General features: G+C 43.3%; 1 protein-coding gene across 2 annotated transcripts in view; it reads left to right on the top strand.

Annotated features, from left to right (window-relative positions):
- Window positions 1–21,295, top strand: part of CDHR1 (cadherin related family member 1) — a 712,137-nt gene that overhangs the window by 386,680 nt on the left and 304,162 nt on the right. For both annotated transcript variants that reach the window (XM_069610819.1, XM_069610820.1), the window contains exons 9-10: window positions 16,901–16,979; window positions 17,094–17,194. In XM_069610819.1, the coding sequence (XP_069466920.1) occupies window positions 16,901–16,979; window positions 17,094–17,194 (180 nt within the window). The remainder of the gene's footprint in view (window positions 1–16,900; window positions 16,980–17,093; window positions 17,195–21,295) is intronic.

Here is a 21,295-nt window from a genome sequence, read left to right as displayed (position 1 = left end):
AGGCGTCTTTTAAGCCATCGAAGGCCTTACCACACTCTTCTGACAAAGTTACCTTCTTGGGTTTCTTAGAAGTTGTGAGAGCAGTCAGAGGGGCAGCTAGGGTGCCATAGTCTGACATGAAATTTCAGTAGTACCCTGTGAGTCCTAAAAAGGCTCTCACCTGGGTTTGTTTAGTGGGGGTAGACCAGTCTTGTACTGCGTGTACTTTACAGGGTAGAGGCTGTATCCTCCCTCCACCTACTTCATGCCCAAGGTAGACCACTGTTCAATCTGGCATTTACTGGCCTTTATGGTAAAGTGGGCCTTGTGAAGAGCCTGCAATACAATTTTAAGGTGTTTACATTATCCTTCCAGGTGGCACTAAAAACTGCTATATTATCCAGATATGCAAGACAACATTCATCCAACCCATTAAGGACATGATTCACAAGCCTCTGAAAAGTGGCAGGTGCATTCTTCAACCCATAAGGCATTATCCTGAGCTGGTAACAACCCTCTGGTGTTGAGAAAGTTGTCTTCTCCTGGCATGTTCTGCAATGGCTATTTTCCAATAGCCTGCAGTGAGGTCACATGTGCTGAGGTATTTGGAGGCACCCTAAGTATCCGCCAGCTCATCTGTTCTAAGAAAGATGTGTGCATCCTTCTTGGTGACAGCATTCAGAGACATGTAATCCACACAGCACCTCGGCTCAGAGGTACCTGCCTTTGGAACCAAAACCACAGGGTTCAATCACCCCAAGATCCAAAATTGTGTTGGCCTCTGTCTTAATGTAAGACCCTACTTCATCTGACATTCTGTATTCCCTACATTTAGTAGGTACACTATCTTCTGTGTCAATATCATTTTTGCACCAAGGTGTCAAACCATGAGCTTGTGAAAACAAGGGGGAGAACTGCCTCAGCAATCTTCTCACCTCCTCTTGTTGATCAAAAGTCAGGTGAGGGGCCACTTTGACATCCTCAATGGAGCTATCTGAAGGACTGCCCTGGAACAGGTCAGGGAGAAGTTCTGACTCCTCCTCCTCAACATCTGAAGTCAGCAGCAGTGCAGTGATTTCTACTCTTGGGATGAAAGGCTTTCGAATATTTACATGCAACACTTTTGGAGCCTGTCCAGCCCTTCCAAGCTCCACTAAATAGTGGACCTCACCCAGTGAATCCACCACTGTGTAAGGACTTAACTGTTTGTCCTGCAAAGCTCTAGGCCTTATAGGATTCATGATCAGGACTTGCTGACCAGGAGTGAAGTTGATGAGGGCAGCTTTCTGATCATACCAATGTTTCACCATAGCTTGCCTAGCCGTCATCTTCTCACTAGCCAGACCCATCAGGAGTACCATTCTTTTTCTGCGTTCTAGCACATAGTCTACTATGCTGGTAGTGATGGAGGGAGTGGGCATCTTCCACCCCTCCTTGACTATTGCTAAGGGACCCCTTACAGGGTGACCAACAAGAAGCTCAAAGGGGCTGAAACCAACATCCCCCCCCGAGGTACCTCACTGTAGGCAAACAGTAAGCATGGTAATAGAAGATCCCATGTGTCTCTTTGGGGATCTTCCAGTGCCCCAATCATGCTCTCAAGGGTCCTGTTAAACCACTCAACTAGACCAATGGTTTGTGGGTACCATGCGGATGAAAACGTATGGGTAATGCCTCATTCCTTCCACATAGCCTGCATGTACTTGGGTATAAAGTTGCTGCATCTATTGGACACAACTTCTTTAGGGAAGCCAATCCTAGTAAATATGCAAAGTAAAGCTTTGGCAACTGACTTGGCAGTCACCATTTTCGATGGGATGGCCTCAGGGTACCTGGTGGCTTGGCCAACCTGCACCAGGATAAACCTATTGCCTGACGATGTTTGGGGGTCAAGAGGACCAACAATGTTGATCCCTACCCTCTCAAATGGTACCCTCACAACTGGGAGTGGTAGAAATGGAGCTTGGATTGTTGTGCCACTTTTCCCAGATAACTGCCATGTGGCACAGCTCCAGCAGTGACTTTCTACTTGCACCCCCATATTGGGCCAGTAGAAGTGCATGATAACCTTTGCTTGGTTCTCTCAATGCCACAGTGGCCTACAAGGGGTACTTCATGTACCAACTGCAAGAGGAAGGGTCTTACAGCAAGGGGAACCACCAACCTCCTACGGTCTCCTTATGTAGACTCTGTAGGCACACTGTAGAGGAGCCAATAAATCCAGTGCTTCCCAGGAGGTTCACCCTCAAGCTGGGAGCTGGCCTGTCTCCTTAGGCCTTCCAAAGATGGGCACTCATGTTGGCCCTTACTGAACCCAACCCTGTCAGGATCACCTTCGACTAACACACTCTGTAGTTCGGGATGGTCATGGGGATTGAGGATGTCAGGCAACACATCTTCCTCGTCAGTTTCAGGTGTTTGACCAACTGCCTCCACCTCAGTTAGGGGGATATTTTCTTTCCCTCTTCTGTCTTTTTTTACTCCTTTAGCCTTGGGTTTCCCCTTTGGCTTAGGCTTGGCATTGAACTTGGCCAGTGCAGCCCTTGTTTGTGGCCGTATGCATGGTCTCTCTGCTGTGTCACCCACAAGTCCTAAAGCTCTGAGATAATTCCCCAGCAGGACCTTTCCTGGGACTTGCCTCTGAATGCTCACTGGAATCCTGACTTCTGTACCATTTATAGTAAGATTTCCAGGCATAACTGGGAACTTGAGAGGGGAGCCATCAGCTAACTTAGTGGGTAACCACGGAGCTCTGGCAACTTCCTCTCGGTCTATCAATGTAGAATCCACTACTGTTCTGCTGGCCCCATTATCCATAAGGGCAGGAGTGTCAACTCCATTGATCAGCAAACTGCCTTTAAAATTGTGATTGCTGCTATCTGGAATTCTAGCATAAGCTTCTGGAACTTTAGGCTCCCAGGAACCCCGGCAAACTAAAACTAACTCAGATTCTATCCCACTGGGGAAGGAGTCTGAGGAGAAGGATGCCCCTGTGATCTCTTCTTCCTCATAGGAGGAGAAGGCCAAATTCGCAGAGTGGGCCCCCCAGGGTTTTGACCTTTCATCTGGGGCCCCCCTTCACATGGTCACTTGCTCCACAAGCCACAAGTGGGAAAGAAGACACCATGTGAAGTTAGGGATTTGGGGGTGGGTTGAGGAGCAAGTTAAGGGTAGAAAATGTTTGGTTTATCAGGGCAAGGCAGCGTGAATCTCATGAGATTAGAGTGGCAACACTGAAAGACATGCTCAGAAAGAAAAATTGCATCACACGAAGGTATGCTTGATAGAGGGTAATGGGAGAGAGTTAGGGAGGGGATAAAGCAATTGAGTAAAGTGAGAGGACCTTGAAGGGGACACATGTTGAGTGCCTGTGAGGACGTGGAATACTTTTTAATTCTGAGCAGTGTTTCCAATTATCGCAGTATTCGCTAACTGTAACGCTCACCTGAATCCCTCGGAGGCTGGGGGTTCTCGGAGTCTTCTAGGGTCACGCGCAGGCCTCGAATGCCACCCTGGAAAGGCCCTTTCCTCACTGAGATCTTGATCTGAAGGGTGAGGTGTCTGCAATTATGAGAGCAAGGGGTTAATATGGATATATAAGCCTGACTGGGTAAGCTGCCTCCCCTTCCTGGTACTCCCAAGTAGTTCGTAGGCTAAATGTGCTCACCTTATGTAGGTGAAAGCGGAGCTCTCCATCCTGCGTCTGTGCAGGGGCGCCGAAGCCAGTTACTTCACTGGTTAATTGTCCAGCCTCTTGGTTGCAGAGGATGAAGATTTGGAGCTAGGCCGTTGTTAGCAGCATGAACGGCGGTTGCTTGAATATGGAGGTCCGGAGAGCGATGGAATGGCGAAGGTATTGCAGGCAAGTAAGTAAAAAATGTCAATTCGAAGTTAAAAGCACTTCTTAATGTCTCTTTTCCTTTTTCAGGTCGCAGAAGCAGCTGGGTAGAAAAATGGAGGTCGAGGAATGCGCCGAGGAGTGAGAAAGATGAGCGCTGCCCAAAACACGTGCGTATCGATGGAGTTTTGTATTTCTTAATGATGTCCTTTTGTTTTGCAGATGCGAGTAGCAGCGTCGGCGGAGGCGAGAAGAATGCAGCGCAGGTAAGGAAAGTTTCACGGAGGTTTACTAACCAATGTCTTTGCTTCCACAGGGTGCCGGAAAAATGGAAAGCTGCAGCCCGTGGCTTGAGATGCACCGATGGACTGGGTAAGTGCTGCGCTGGTTTTTATCTCGTGCTAACCTGGTGTTCTTTTCCCTTTTCAGATGCTGCTGAAGACGAAGATGGTATTTCAGAAGGTAAGATTGCGGATTTCTCTTCCCCAGATGCAGAAGTTGAAGATTCTCTGGAGCTGACACGGTGAGCGTCCTGCTGCTATTGCAGAATAACGCGAAGCACGTTGCTCTGATCGGGCGTGGTTTAAATAGCTTACTGGAGTGCTTAGGTGTCTCCTTCCACAGCAGCCTCGCCCAGGTAAGAAGTCCCAGCTTCCAGAATAGTTCCAGTATCCAGTCCCAGGGAGTGGTGCTGGCCACACCCAGAAGGTAAAGTAGTTCCAGCCATGGATGGATGAGGATTTCATCCTGCAGGTGCGTGAGCAGCATGGTCTGCAGCAGGTAGGTCCACCCAAGCACCATTCCTTACATCATGAGCCCGGCACGTCCTGTGCTGGGACTGGGTCCCCTTATGAGCCTGGCGCCACTGGCGCCAGGACAAGGTCCATAAGGCCCCTATGGGAGCCGATGGGTGCCTGGAAATGAAGTTGTGACCCAGCTTCCGAGGCAGTTGGGCTAAACCTGACTCCTTGGAGGCTGCGGTCATGACACTAACTCGCCACTCTACGGTAAGAATTTCTGTTATTGGAAATGATTACTGTGAAATTATTGCATGAATAAGGATTTAGAAAAAAAAGATGTAACATCTACAGTTCCAACATCTATTGGGCAGGGGGAAGTAGGGGTTTGCTAACAAATGAATTTTGTGGCATGGCAGGTGGCCATGGTTAGTGGGCCTAGAAGAAAGATATTGGTTCAACATGTACAGTGGCCACAGCTGAAGGCCATAGCTAGTGAGACCTCAACAAACTATGGAACATGTTCGACCATGACCAATGGCCATGGCTGAAGACCCTGGGTAGTGGGCCCAAAAGAAAACTATTGGTAACACCTGTATAGTGGCCATGACTAGATGGTTAGGAAAATAAGGTAAAGCAAAACCCTTGAAATACAGTGAAAAACCATTTGTTAGGCGAGAGTAAAGGTGATCAGATTTAATGCAACAAAACCCCTGAAATTCAGCACTCGCATTTCAATCAAGTCCACTTCAGAGAAGAAAATGTGTCACACTAACAAAACATAGATAGCGGGTAATGGGCAGGGGGGGTGGCCACGGCAGAAAAAAGCAATTGAGGGGAGCGGGGGGGGGCATGGAAAGAGGAGGAGGGCACTTGGTTAGTGCCTGTGAGGACAGGGAAGAGTTGTGATTTTCAAGCGTTAACGGAGAATACCAGGGGAATCCCACTGGCATGGGTAACTTAATGCTGCTGTATGTGTACTTCATTGCCATTATCAGGGGAATATAACAGAGAATCCCAAGTGAATGGGGAGAGAGCCTGCAGTGATCACATCTCCTAGGCAGGGGCTAATGGGTCTCTGCCAAAGGACGTGGCTAGTGGGCGCCAAAGAACCCTACTGGTGCAGCATGTACAGTGGTCACGGCCAAAGGCTGTGGACAATGGCCATGGCTGAAGACCTTGACTAGTGGGCCCCAAAGAAAACTATTGGTGCAGCATGTACAGTGGCCATGGCCAAAAGTCGAGGCCTTTGCTAGTGAGCCTCCAACAAATGATCAGTGATGTCATCAGTGATGTCATCATTGTGGTTGTACGCTGTGCAACACGGGGTGCATAGTTTTGGTGGACTTGCTCAAATTGTGATTGCTGAATTTTAGGTGTTTCTCTGCATTAAATTTGATCACCTTTACTCTCTCTTAATCAAGTTTTTTTCACTGAATTATATATTTGCATGGAGAGGAATCATGTGAAGCAGTAACACTTCTAAGGTTCCTATAAAACATTTTTAAAATTTACGGTGGACTTAAAGATATTTAAATAAAAAAAACAAAGTGGGTATGAGCATAGATTGTTTCTTGCAAGCCATGCCAAAACAGTGCACTATAAATGGGAATGTACAAGCTTTTATACATGTCAACTGTTTATTCTTTAATCATCTTCTATCACCGACACCTTGCATAGCTGTGTGTTGGCTGCATGCCAAACAGGCAGGTTGGCCTTGATTCCTGTACCTACATAACAACCGTGGCCAGCGCTCAATCCACAAATATGCAGGACGTGCCTTTCATATGATGTTCCTAAATGTCCCATTACCCTAATGACTGTTTTTAGATTTCCACCCCATTACAGCTGTGGACTTGTACAAAATGAATAGAAATGCTTATGCCATGCATGACCGTTTTCCTCCTGGATACAGCAGGGCAGGCATGGGTCTGAAAAGACCACTATCTCTGCTGTCCATTGACCTACACCCACTCACTGAACAGTCTACTAATGTCAGGAAGCCATTGTTGCAAACATGTAGTGTGACTGTGCTAAGAACATGATACAAATAGTGCAGTTTGTGTACACTAACCTGGAACCAATGCATTGTGTACAATGTTTATCAGAGAACACAGTATAGCTATAATTCAGTTATGGGTTAGGGATTCTGTTGTGGTCTGATTGGTCTCTGAACGTTTCTGGGCAATTTGGTATTTGGCCTATCACTTGTGCAGGTGAGTGGGGTTGGGACAGATTGGAGACAGCGACCTGAACATTGTTACTTCATATGTTCCCAAGCAGCTCTGGTGAGAGTGCCTGGTGTTGGTGTTCAACAGACCTAGGAGCTGACACTTGTAACACTGTTAGCTAGAGGCATTCGCCGTGTCCCCGTGTTCCAGCACAGACAAGGCAATTCAGAGCAGACCAGGTAACACTGATGGGGCTGTGGTGGCATAGTGCAGTGGGAAGTAGGCACTGGTATGGCGTATATCTGCACTTTACATTGCAATGCGTAATTGTGAGGCAAACTACCACCAATGTTGGGACAGTAGTTTCCATTCCACACCTCATATCCCCCGTTAGTATAGCAAATGTGCCTTTCCGCCTGTGTTGTAGTGTGGTAGTACTGTTCCATTGGAACGTAAAATACTCTATGCGCATGCCTTATGCACAAATGAGCATGTAACCTGCTGTAACCTGCTACTAGTAAGTCGTTTTTTATTATTGTTATTCGATTAACAAGTAACAAACACAATTAAAATTTTAAAAAACCACAAATACATTAATGCATTCATTTGTAGAAGTAAAAAACCAAATTAAAAGAATACGTTGCAGTAAAAATTCCCAAACAGTTAATACTTAGTTAATGGACATAGTCCAGGTAACCATTATGTCAAACAATTAGTCCTTTCACATCAATCTAATATCCAGCAATTTGGAGAAACCCATAGCCTGAGTAAAACATGACGTGCTTATGTAGAAGTCTGTTCATAGCACTAGATTCCACGGTCTTTTGCAATCAACATTAGTACCCAGCACGCGCTGTACACCGGGAATACAAAATGCAAATTGGCTCTTTTCCGAGCCATACCACACAGTATTCCTGTGTACATGAGTGAGTTCTGTGCGTGCCGGGTACTCTGTTCCCGGCGAGGGGCATGGCAGCCCCTTAGCCAATGAGGAGGTTCGAAATGGGGCAATCCCCGCTCCGAGCCACCCCATGGCTGGAGGCTGCCTACGTCCAATGCTGGGAACTCAGGTAAGTTTTTTTTTTCCTCCACCCCCTCCCATGCAAACTATCCCCTCCCCCCTCCCAACCCCACTTACCTTCTTTTTTCTTCTTTTCTTGGGAGCGAACATGCTGGAAACACTTCTGTTCCCAGCATGTCCACTCTCGATGGCCGCCATGGAAAGGGAAAACAGACTACGTTTTCCCTTTACCGGCGGAAATTTATTTCATTTTTTTTTCTGTTTCGAAACGCGGCAGCATTTCAAACAGAAAAAAATGCCATTAGTACTCCGGTCTAACGGGCCAGGGTACTAATGGCTATAAAACCATCAATGACGCCCAATACCGCCCACAGTAATGCCCCTGGGGCTTCGTTAAGGCCCTCGCTACGCTAGGGCCTGTAACTACAGCACCGGGGGCATTACCTGGGGCAGTATTGGCCCGCTGCCTCCGGTCTTATTGCCACAATATAGCATTCTAACACATTGATCTATATACCCAAGTGTTCAAATATTCAAGAAAGGGGCATTTAGTGTTATGATAATTTTGCTCTCTGCCCTCCATCGAGACTTTGGCCCCTGAAATTTGAATTTCAGTGCAGTGCATCCACTCATCCTAACACTTCCATGCATTGCACTTCATTAGCGGAGCCTAGCCCCACACCAACTATACATTAAAGGTAACGGCAACACTATTGTTTAGCATAGGCTGACTGTTTTCCTCTTTCATTCCACACCTCACTGGCAAGTGCTGGCATACAAAATCTCCCTTCTTAGACCGCTTTTAGTGACTAATTTTAAATACCAAATTACCTGACATATTCCCCAAATGCAAGAAAAACAGAGGAATTTTTATGAAAGAAGAAATAAGTGTCCATAAAGGATATGCATTTGTATTTGTATTTTATTTGGAATGTTTAAAGTGTTTTACTCCAAAGAGCTATACACAATCACTTACGGTACAATACAAATAAAGTTGAAAAAATAATACAGAGAACAACATTAGGAATGTAAAAGATGATTTTTGCATCGGGATTAAATATTGCGTGGTGGTAATAGACCAAAGGAAAAGAGGAAGAGCGTTCCAATGCTTGAGGGGAGGAAAGAAAAAGAATGGAAACAAGACGTAGCACACGGAGGATGAGGGACAGATAATAGAAAAGGGGTTTGAGAGGTAGATAGAAGGATACATGGGATGAAAGGTAGGAGGGAGCAAGACCATAAAGGGATTTAAAAACCTTACAAAGAAAATTGAATTTAAGATGCAAGTAAAAGGACCACCATTTTAGTGAGGATAAAGTCAAAGAAATCGATTCATGAGGCATAAGTACACATAACAAACGAATCGAGAAATTGAAAACAGATTTACACGACACTAGATCGTAGCAGGAAGACCAAAACGAGTAGAAGAGCAGTAAAACAGGCGCGAGAAGAGTGGGACCTGTCTAGCTTTCCTTGATTTGAACATTTATTAAAACAGCAATGAGGCGGGATGCACACGCTGTCAGGAAGGAAGATGCTGTTGATGAATCACGTGGTAGGTTGACCAGGTTGACCTAAGTGTGAATGTATTTGTAAGGCGGCTAGTAATGACTGACGATTAGTATCAGTTACAATGTGCACAGGTGCACCCGAGAAGTACATGGAAACACGTTATGACTGAGCTTGAGTATTAACTACAAGAGCAATGTGTGCAGGGTGTACATATGGAGATGTGGAAATAAAAGGAAGATGGTGTTTATGTACTATGTAATAGGCCAGTGCGGCTGACATGTGATCTTAAGTTAGAACGTTCACTTTAAAATTGGCATTAGTGATTGACGATTGTGTCTGATAGAATGTGTGCAGGTAAACCCGAGAGGTGAACGGATGACTCTCATAATAACAAGTGGGACCGAATATGAACTTCATTTTAGAGTCAATCATTTTTATTAAAATGACATGTCGCTCAGGATTGGGGCAGCAGACCGTGAGCGGGATGCATGTCCCCAGAAATGCATTAGCAGAATTCTATCAGGAATCATTTAAACCTTGATGGTTTCACCGTGTAGGTCGGTTGTTGCACAGCAGCTTGATATGACTGGCATTTGAATTCTAGAGAGTGCCCAGGGTGGGTGTCCTGAGAGGGGTTAACAGATGTTATTTCATTATCTTAAACATTGTTGGATGGCACATCTCGGGTTGGGAAAGCACTCCTATCTATGGGGGCCTATTACAGACCTTGATTTTTGAATAATAAGTGCAGTGGGTGTGATGGATTCAGTTAAGGCACAAGTTGCAAATACATTTAAAAAAACGTGTGGTGTGAGACAGTTGGTGTTCAAAATGACAATGATGGCTATGATATTATTGCTGTAGGTTTTAGAAACATTCATTAGCCTTAGTGAGCCTGATGTGTCAAGATGGCCGACAAAAGAATGGTGTCCAAAGGGGTGGGTTCAGCATCCTGATTGGTTGACACCTTTTTCTCCTGCCTTGAATTGCGAGTGCAGGGTACTTACATGGTTTTCCAGTTTTGTGCTTTGCCGCTCGCTGTGACTGTGTATAAACGGTAAGGGGGATGTCCTTGTGCTCTCATGTAGTTGCTCTGTTTAACAGTTGATAGGAAGTTGTAACTTGGGGGTGTGCTTCTATACAGGTTTTTTGGTAGTGGCTGAGAAGGATGATAGATTTATGCTGATCGAGTTGGGACACAGTTCATACATATTGGTGCAAGCATTGGGCTACAGTCCCGCGTCCCCTGATTGTTTGCATTGTACTGTGACTTAGATCACAAGTAAGATGGATACATTTATTTTACAGTGTCTAAATGAACACCCGAAACAGATCAACTTCAGAACTGCATAGTACTATTTCTTTACTTATGTTTGTTCTTGTCAACATATTTTTAAAAATGACGCATTTATTCAAAAATTATGTTGGTATTATTTGCTACCTTCAGGAAGACAGAATATTAGTCGCTGAAGAAGGATTGGATGTTAATCTGAAACACGTTGGGACGAAAGATGATCTGTGTTAAAATTGTTTCTGTCAATGAGTAGTACTCACTGTTACGACACTTCCTCATGAGAGGGAATTTTTAAAATGTTTGCATTCTAGAAGTGATTGTAATTATGAACTTGTGTACATTTCTTTTTTGGGAAAGGTCGATGCTCTCATATTATAAATATCACTTTGACTGGAAATTAGAGATCTGTGATGAAACCTTGGTAAATTAGATAGAATTATTTTCATACATTGGGCCTCATTATGAGTGTGGCGCTCTGGAAACAAGGGTGCCAGTAAGGTTACCGCAACACTACGAGTTTACCTGCCGGGGCCGCTGCAACCGACAGGTCTGACCCTGCTGGCCACAGCGGCCCCGGTAGGCAGATTCCTCACGGAAGCACCAGCACCGTTAGCAACAGTGCCAGTGTTTCCATCTCCCCGCTCCCATGGAGTCCTTTGGGACTTCATGGGATTGGGGACTTACAGAATCAGGCGCCTGATTTCCTGTGCCACCAGGACTTGTAATGTCCTTGTGGCACCGGGAAGTGAGGTGCCAGATTCGAAGTTACGGTGTCAGTGGCAACCTGCCGGTAACCCCAGTGGGTTACGGCCAACCTCGTAATGAGGCCCATTGATTTATGATTTCAAAAGGTGCATTAATAATATTTAAAATGTAGGGAGATTTTCCCTTGGAGTGCATTCGGGTAACTAATCGGGTAGATCGGTCTGTGCATGCTCAATGTTTCTAGAATCCTGGTGGTCTTGGATTTTTCCCATCTGCATCTGAAACCATTAAAAAACGGAAGATTTTATTGAACTGTAGAGCAGCCCTATACTCCTGTTTCTTTGTTTGAAGATCAGAGAAGAGATCACGAGTTTAGTAGCTTCAAATGTGAGAAAAGGCCTAGTCTTGTGAATATTGATGAGGTGAAAATGGCATGCGCATGAGATTAAACAAATATGATAAGAGAAAGATAAAATCGGGCCCAAAGCAAAGGCCATGGTCGCGGGCAGAAGAAGAAATAGGAAGTAGAGAGGGGGAAGGATATAGAAGCAAAAGGAGAAGGAGGAGAAATGGTATTAGTGGGAAAAAGGATTTCTTTCTTAGCAGAGATCAATATCAAACAATAGTCAGACATCCATCGCTAAAAGACAAGAAGTAAGATTGTCTTGAATAGAAGACAGAAAGGTGGAAAAGGACAGAACAGCTGGGTATCACCAGCATAGACACTCTCAGATATCCCAAATGAAGAAATGATTGAAGCAACCTGCAACAGAAAAAAGAAATTGTCCTAATACTGAACCTTGAGCAACACTGTGCAAAAAGGGTAAAGTGTCAGAAGTCCCAGCCCAAGATACCAATTAGGTACGGTCAGATAAGTAAGAGTGGAACCAAAGAGGCAAAAGAGGGGAGTAAAATCTATTACACTGTTTAACAAAATGGCTAAACAGATGATGCGTGGGAATGCCATGGTAGAAACTGTGCCTTGATGAAGGATGGTACGGTTAACAAGGCTTTTAGCCGGGATAGCCCGTGTAGGCCATTATTTCATAAAGAAGATCATAAACATAGCAGCACATAGCAGTAAATGTGGGAACATTAAGTGGCACAGTCTTATCGCACATCCCCCCTCCAACCTGCCCACTGGATGGTAAAGTGCAACAAACAGTTTGTGTTTCAAATTTCCCAAAGAAGGTATTGATTGACATCTACCAACCACCAAGTTTATCCAATACATTTTGAACACGCCAAAATCTATAGCATCAGGCTTACAAGCCTATGGAAAGCTTGGAGATAAATCTGGGCCCTTGTAAAGGACATTCATGCCAGATTGTTTTGGGAAATTCGGCAAACCAAATAAAAGTAAGCCTGGCCAGTCCAACCGTAACACCTATGGATATTACAGGTACAGCATGACAATATGATGTTGTTCCTGTACATAATGCAAGTTTGAAAAAGCAGATTTATGAACAAAATAATTTAACAATACGAGATTTTACATTATTAAAAAATAGTTCAGTGAATTTGACAGACAGCTTTGGGATTCCAACATTTAGCACTATGAACACCAAAGCCCCAAGCAAGGACACAGATTTGCCGAAAAAAAGGATGAAGAAAAAGTGAAACTTCCATGAACCTATAAATGGAAAATGGACAAAGCAAAAATGGAAGTCCAACCAAGAAAATACCCTTTTAAAACCTAGCAACAATGACTGTCCATTCCTAAAAATTCAAGAAAGTTGGAAATTAGGTCTCTGTTGCAATTTGCAAGAGAGAAGTGGGGGAGGTAGTAGCAACAGCAAGGATTAGCAAATGATTGACCCTGATGATAGTGAGGCTATTTGAAGAACTTGAGAACCTGAAAGAAGTAATTATGCGAATTTGCATAAAATCATATTTCTCTAAACAGCATAAGGCTGGAGTCACAAAGGGGGACCAAGCCATAGTGGACTGGACCACCATTGATGAGTAGGCGGAGTCACCGGAGAACATATTGCTGATGAAGTTGAAGCTATGGTACCTGCTACCTTAGCAAAAGCAATGCTTGCCAACATCACCCTCCTCTTAGAGGAAAGTAGAGCAAAATAAAAATCAAAGGAGCAGAGTCGAAGAAATCTGTAATCATCAATAAAAATGTAGGGCTCTCAAGGAAACCAGGTGAGGCGACAATCTTGAGTTTAGAATTGAAGCACTCTAAAGTACTCACAAGACCAGAATTGTCAAAGAATACATATATCATGCAAGTGTATAGTGGAACCACCATTTTAAGAGGTTGTATGAAAATGTGCACTCCAACATCAAACCTGATGTTGACATCAAGATTATCCTGCTGACTCCAATAGTGGAGCAAGTGCTTCATGGACAGGTGCAAACGTCCAGTGAACAATACATAAATTCATGTTACGATCTGTTCTATACGGGGAGAAGGCACCAACAATTCAAACCCATTCTCCATTCTAATTTAAAAATGATCTTCTAAAACCTCTGGGGTTCTAAAGATGGCACATGGGAGACAACAAAGATCCACGGCAAGCGGTAAGCCTGACCAAAACAGTCAACAGCAAATGTGTAAGAAAAAACAAAGCAAAGGTGCTAAGCATAATCTATTTCAGTTCTTGAAGCAGCCACCAAACAGATAAAAAGAGGACATAAAAATGGTATTCCCGACATGTGATGGGGAACTTAGCTTCCTTGACACAAAAAATTGAAAGTGATCCATGGAAAATTACGGGAATACTAGAGATCTGAGAGTCAACTTGACCACCTATCACATGTCTATTTCACAAGAAACTCAGTTAAGACTGCCTTGCCAATTAAGCAGATGTCTCAGTTTCAGTAGAATAGGCCACTACAAACAATAGACCAAATCCTTAGACCACATCGTCTCTGACCAATTCTAGCCTGTGGATGAAAAATCGTGGATAACTCAGAATTGAAGTAAATGTACACGTCTCCATGGTGTCACACATGCAAAATGGGCTGGATGTTATAGCAAACTATTCATTAAAATCTTTGGTCCATAAACAGAACTATTTACTGGTAATATGAGGGAACCTATATGCTCTGATGGGTGAATCCCACCTTAGCCGAGAAGTGGCCAGGTTCCTTATCCTCATACGAGTCCACAGTTTAATAGATTATAACACATTCAATGAAGGAATTTGCGTCCTCCTGAACAATATAGACTGAAACCTATACCAAACCTCTCCATTCAAGGAAGGGCGGATGATCCTTGTGTTTTAAGTGGAAAATAGGGAACAACCCAGGCTTTTTATTCTAGTAAAATACACATTTTAAAATCAAAAATGCACTTGTAAATAAATACATTTAGAAGCAAATTGAACATTGCAAAATCCCTAATAGAAAAACTCAGAGGAAATCAGCATGAAGAATGAATTTAGAATTATTTTCTAGATGCCCACAGAATATTGATGACCTCGGTGCTTTGGTCAGATAGCACAGTGGGCGAAGCGCTCGCCTCTGATATCTGTGCGCCGCCTGCAGTGGTGGATTTGAATCCCGGCAGGGTCAACTCAGCCTTTCATCCTTCCGAAGGTTGATAAATTCAGTACCACTCAGTGGGATAATCATGCCTTCTGTTATTTCTGCACTCTGAGACCTATGGTTGTGTAGCGCTATATAAGAATACATTATTATTATTACTACTCCCACTTGTGATTAAAAAAAACATAAAAAACAGAACGATGTAGCTGTATCAGATTAAATCCGTATTCAACCAGGAACGTGCAGTAAAGACAAGTGAGATGTAACATGTAGCTGAAATCAGGAAATAATGCCACATGCATTGAGAAATTATATGCAACCTAATAATCTATGCTAGAATCTAAAAAGAAATTGTTTTGAAAGAAGAGTTGGGCAGATTTATTTGCTTTGCTATTAGTTTCTTTTTAAGTCAAAGTATGTCAGTACTGCTAGCTACTATGATGTATTTTGCACAATGCTCCCCAAGAATGGGAGCAGATAGTGTCTCTGTCTTGCTGATGATGCCGTTTTATTGTCAACTAAACCAATGGGGCTTAGGCATACCCTGGACCTTCTCATTGACAAAGGCAAACAACTTGTGATAAACAAGGGGAAGACAAAGGTGATGACATTCAGGCCAAACACGCCTCGGCATAGGATGCTGAATATCTTAATTGAGGGCCAACAACTGGAGCAGGTCCCTTTTTATGATTATCTAGGGTTCCTCTTCTCCGAAAATGGCCTGTGCACCCCCCAGGTCCCCAAATCATGTGTAGTGCTAGACAACAATAGTGGTGGAATCAGATGATTTGCTGCATCCCATGGGCGGGAGGATGGGGGGGCTATTACGCCAGCTCTTGGTATATACAAGATACAAGCTCTAGCAGCAAAGCAGCATTATATGGATCAGAAATGGTTCACTGTACTGCACTTAAGATCTGCACATAGATGTGGCTTGCTGCTTGGTGCCCCTATGGGATTTGCGTGATATAAATTCAAAATCAATCAAATCAAATATAGGGACATGTCAACCCACAGGAACTGGGAACTGTGGAAAGTTAATTTCCTAAATCCCTGCTCCTATTAACCAAACCACACCAAATGCCACCCTTTTCATGGAATGTGACTTGAGATGAATTACTTAACATGTGATCAATAAACCACTATTGTATTGGGCCAGGATCTGTGGAATGGAAGGGCTGGGGAAAACGATGGAAGCTCTCTCCCATATTCTACCAATGTAGGGATGAAGGACACTCCCAGCGTTCACATTTTGAAAACATGGGCTGGGAGAGTTGAATCTTTCATACAAATGGGAAACACCAGCAAGAGTCAATAGCCAAAGTAAACAAACGAATCAAGGATGCGCATGTTATTAGATCAAAGAAGAAATTGAAGAATGCCTGCAATCATCTGAGCACGGGAGCGCTTTATCTAACAAAAGAGATTTTGGATACATTGCGTATCTGGACTTCATGGCCCCCCGCCTTTGCAAGAGCTCTCTACATAGAGTGCAGACTGAATACATGACAGGTGGGAAAATTCACAAGTTGTTTTCAAATCTGAGAAAGGGAAGAAGGATCTCTCATGTAATCATTTTCTGCCAGGGCTATGGAATGCTGAGGAGTATGCCTTCATTCCCACTATTCAGAGTGCATGGTATTCACTGAGTAAATGATGCTTTGGCTTTCCGTAAGACAACAAATGACCACACAGTTGTACACTATTTAGCCAAGTATATTCATTGAGCTTGGTTTAGAAGAGCAAAATTGATAAAATTACCAACTCCATGCCAACCAGATGCTAATCTGCCAAACGTATAAACAAAGACTTCTGATTGTCATGATTTAAGAAATTCAAAGACCAGTTGCCATAGTTTGTAACCATGTCTCCTAGGCTCTCTCTTCCTAATGCTGGTATGTTTTAACTGTTTTAATCTTCTTTGAATTTCGTTATATTATGATGTCTGTAAACTGTGTTTGTGCAGTTAAGGTCTTCAACACAAAATAAATGTATGATGATGATGATGTCTTTTGTGGAACTGACTGGACCTTTTTTTGTAAACAATGCCTAGGTGACTGATTCAGTTGCAGGATGCATGCACTCGTATTTTGACTTATGGGGCCGAAGAACTGGAGTAATGTGGTTTTTCTTTCACCCTAGGGAGCTGATATACTGACAGTTGTTGCCTATGATGGAGACAGAGGAAATCCTAACACTGTCTATTACAGTCTTCTGAATGGTGAGTAAGGGGGAAGTCTTCTTGAACCAAAATTACCAGAATTGGATGTTGATCATTAGGCACCATATGTTTTCAAATGTCAACGTAAATAAGGTGTCTCTCCCTTAATTACAGGAAGTGATGGTTCATTTACAATCAACAATGTGAGTGGAGTTGTTTCGGTCACAAAAAGTCCAAACCAGCTGGAGAAAGAAATGTACGAACTCAAAATTCAGGTACAGTACCACCTAATTTCATGAAAAACAATGGCCATATGTTATAATTTATAGTAGTAGCAGTAATAATAATAATAATAATAATAATAATAATAATAATAATAATAATAATAATAATAATAATAAAAACAACACCAATAATCATATAGAAAATGTTTTGTTCTCTGGCAACTAATTGACCAGAACATTCTATTATCAAGCATTTTCCATTGCTAGTAGTAGAACCTTTCTGGTTAAAAAATTTGAGCAACGTTTAATGTTAAATAACCAAACATTGAAACTGGCAAACAGCAAAAAAGGCTTGGTTGCTTTGTTAGCTGATACTTTTACTTTGCTAACCAGCTCAGATAACCAATATTTGGGATATTTGGTGTCCAGCATATTTGCTATTCTCGTGACATTAAGTTCCCAATGACGATGGATAACAGATTTTACTGAGGCAGCAATAATACAAATAATTGCAATAATATAAATAATATAAATAATAATAATAGTAATTTTAATAACTATAACCTTCATCCTCATCACAACGTGACGCGATAAGTGCGGTCCAGCTCCCTTCCTCTGAGTACTGTAACATTGTGGATTCTTGGCATCAGCCTTCTTCTTTGATGGTGTTTTTCCTCTGTGAGCCTCAGTCTGAAGGTCAATTGCATGTAGTGGACCGCCAACACTTGCACTTATGTGTTGCTGGTCCCTTCATGCAATTTTACATAGTCCCAAAGCATGAGTGAAAAAGTAAAGTGTAATACGAAGGGGTAAACACCTTTAAAATTCACTTATTCTCTTTGGGAGAAATAAAGCACTGCCTGCAAATATGCTTTGCAGACAGTGGGCCCCATTACGAGGCTGGCGGCCGCGGAATGAACAGTGCTGGTAAGGGACCGGCATCGTTCATTCCGGGCTGCCACATTGCGAGTCCTGCAGCGGGTCCCGCTCTGTATGCCTGGCCAGACCAGACATGCAAAGCGGGACCGGCTAGCAGTACAGGATGCTAACAATGGGCCCGTCAGTAATGGGTCGGTTGTTAGCATCCTCCTCATTCCCATTGAGCCCTATGGGGGGCTCAAATTGGAATGGGGACGTACCAGGTCTGGGTCCCGCGAAAGGGAATTACCGGGCCCTCCAAGGTCAGAATGGCCCGGTAAATCCCCTTTTGTGGGACCTGGACCCGAGTTTGGGGGTAGCCATGCCGCTAAAAACGGCATGGCTAATTCCAAACTCGTAATGAGGCCCAGTGTTTTATAATGGATTCTAATGAAATCTGCCTGCTCATTAGCAGGTGCTAATGAGCGGTGTGTTCCATTGGAATCAATTGGTTTTACACCTGTTTGAAAGTCTCATCCAGGCGTAAACTAAATGCTCTCCTGAGACGGAGGAGAAAATCAAGGTATCTGCCTTGCTGTCCTCTTAATCCTCAGGAGAGCTGCCAGGTCCATGTCCTACTTCACTGTTTGAAGGACATTACCTAGAACCACAATAAAAATCATATATGGTCAGGCCCGTAGTCTTCTCCCACCTGGACGACTGCAACAGAATACACACCGTGGCACCTAAGGAATTCCTTTATCAACTACAACTTATTGAAAACTGAGCAGTCAGACTTACAATGAACAGAAAGTGTCGAGAGTGTTCTACCCTGTGATTGTGGGTAGTGTTTTATGACTGTCACACTATTTTTAATTATGTCCCTTTATAGATGTGGCAATGTATTTCTTTAATAGAGTGTAATGATGTAGGCTCTAGAGTGTAAGCAGTTTAACATTCTGCAGTGGGCAGTTAGCCTGGCTGAAAGGAAAGCCGGGTGTGGTGGTGTGCCCTGTATTTCCCTAATATAAACAATAAACTGTTTATGCCATTGTGTGCTTCTTCATTAGAAAGTCGACAAACAGTAGTGATGAGTTTACCATCAATCATAAAAGATGCTAGTGGAATGGGCCTAGGAGCTCTCCTGTCCAAAGCAAAGGGATGGTAATACGCGTGTTATTGCTATAAAGAATCCATTGGATGCTTTTGGGGTGTAGAATATTTTAAGACTTTCCTAAAGGGATCGCGATTTATGTTGCCTACCGATAACATGCCACTAAAGGCTATTTTTGAAGCCAAAGGGATTGATGAATTATTTAGAAGCATTACAAATTTGGTGTCCAGTTTGAAATTCCATGATTTTGTCATTGTATACGTTCTGCACACAAAATAAAATCTAGCTTGAAAGTAGATCCTTGGAGTACATGTGCTAACGATACGCGAGAGATTCAAATTTCCATTTTTAGATTTATTTTCTCATTTTGTGGTTTATTACAAAAAGGTAATTTCTTTGAATTTTGTTTGATCAACATAAAGTTCAGTTGCTGTATCAAAGTTTGAAAAACCTTGACACGTGTTTCACCACATTATTGTGAAATTACCTTTTTGTAATTAAACCACAAAATGAGAAAATAAATCTAAAAATGAAAATTTGAATCTATCAGCAATGAGCAGATGCAGGTCTGATGACCCCAAACAAAGATTGACATTGACACTGCCAACATTCATTGATCCCCAGTTCAAAGTGAACAGAATTGCCATCAACTAATGGGCATATGCCTAGAGCCAAAGAAACAAAACACCCTCTCTGCCCTGACACGTTTCCATCCCACTTCAAACTCATACCCCACACTTTCTTTGTTCTGGGCCCAGTCACCACCACCCCACCCAACTACCATGCAGATTCCCTGTCCATTTCTCTGCACAGAGTACCACTCAAGAATTCCATCTCCCTTGCCCCCTGCCCCCAAGCTCCTCCATTACAGGAGGATCCCCCACTGAGCCCCTGGATCAACCCCCCTTTCTCTCTCCCTCACCAACCGCTTTACCCATTATTTCGATAGGAAATGGCCCACAGTAACACATTTAAAGATGGCGGAGCTATTCCCACACAAAGTTATGGAAACACTCCCTCTTTCTAACTACCTGTTAAAGAACTACATGGTTGTACATTCCTCTGATGGATTACAACTGCTTGGAAAAAGAAGTGCAGATAGTTACACTTATGTGTCTACTGTTTCATGTTCAAAGGGAAAAAGAAAGCATTGGCAAAGCTAATATTTTTTGTTTTTTATTAGGTAGTGTATAGGGATTTTCCAGAATTGTATATCTAGGCGTAGCTACTAACTTCATGCAATCTGGTGCAGGGGAAGACATGGCAGGGAAAAAGATGGAGTTGCACTCCACCAATCCCAATGAGACTAAGTAGCCTGCTAGTCTCCCAGATCTGCCTTGGAGCCGGAGTTTCCGAAGTACCCCCTGTCACCAATGGGCAGCACTTTCGGAGGACCCAGTAAACAAGACTCTGTGATTAATTTGCAAGCTCTTTGTGGAAACAGCTGAAGCCTCACATCCATTGTCAGCCTGTCCACATGAGTATAGATTTCTTGTGGTTTAGAGACATTTTTCGGTTAGGGTGTGTACCGCATACTTGAAAGAAGCAGAGAGGACAGTTTCCATTACATGCTAGAAGGGTTTCATGCTTGAATCACTATCACATACATAATTCGTATGCTCTTTACTTGTATGCAAATTGCCAGAATTGTGTTAATCAGGGGAAAGTGTGGTGTCGAACTGGGCTGGTGCTGAGCCCCACCCAGAACATTCTAATCTCTGCTCATCCCCGTACATGGAAGGACGTTTTACCAGAAAAAAAAACATTTTCTTTTTCCAGCACTGTTCTGGTACTCACATCATATAACAGCCATTGCTATCAAATACCACCATTGGCCACCAAATGGCTAGGTACTAGCCACTGTATTGTTAGGTTTTGCCATGGAAAGCCCAAGTACTGACGACTTGGGCAGGAATTGCCATTGAAATTCACAGGAAACCACATAATTTGCCAGAAATTGTGAAGCTGCGTGTGAAACATAAATCCCTTCTCGTTGCATCTCATCGTCACCCTTTGTGTTTTAAGGGCACACACTGCTCTCACCGGTCTTTGTCAACTAGCTTGCCACTGCCTGTCATGCTATTTGTATCCTTTTCCAACGCACTACTGTGTATGCACAGAACGTGTGTAATGCTGTACTTACTCCTGTCAATCTCTCAGATAACTGCCATGTAAATGAC

Source organism: Ambystoma mexicanum, chromosome 8, assembly GCF_040938575.1.
Source record: "Ambystoma mexicanum isolate Mex_15411 chromosome 8, UKY_AmexF1_1, whole genome shotgun sequence".
Taxonomy (NCBI): Eukaryota; Metazoa; Chordata; class Amphibia; order Caudata; family Ambystomatidae; genus Ambystoma; species Ambystoma mexicanum.
Note: the sequence above shows the minus strand (reverse complement) of the source record. Positions and strands in the feature narration are given on the sequence as shown.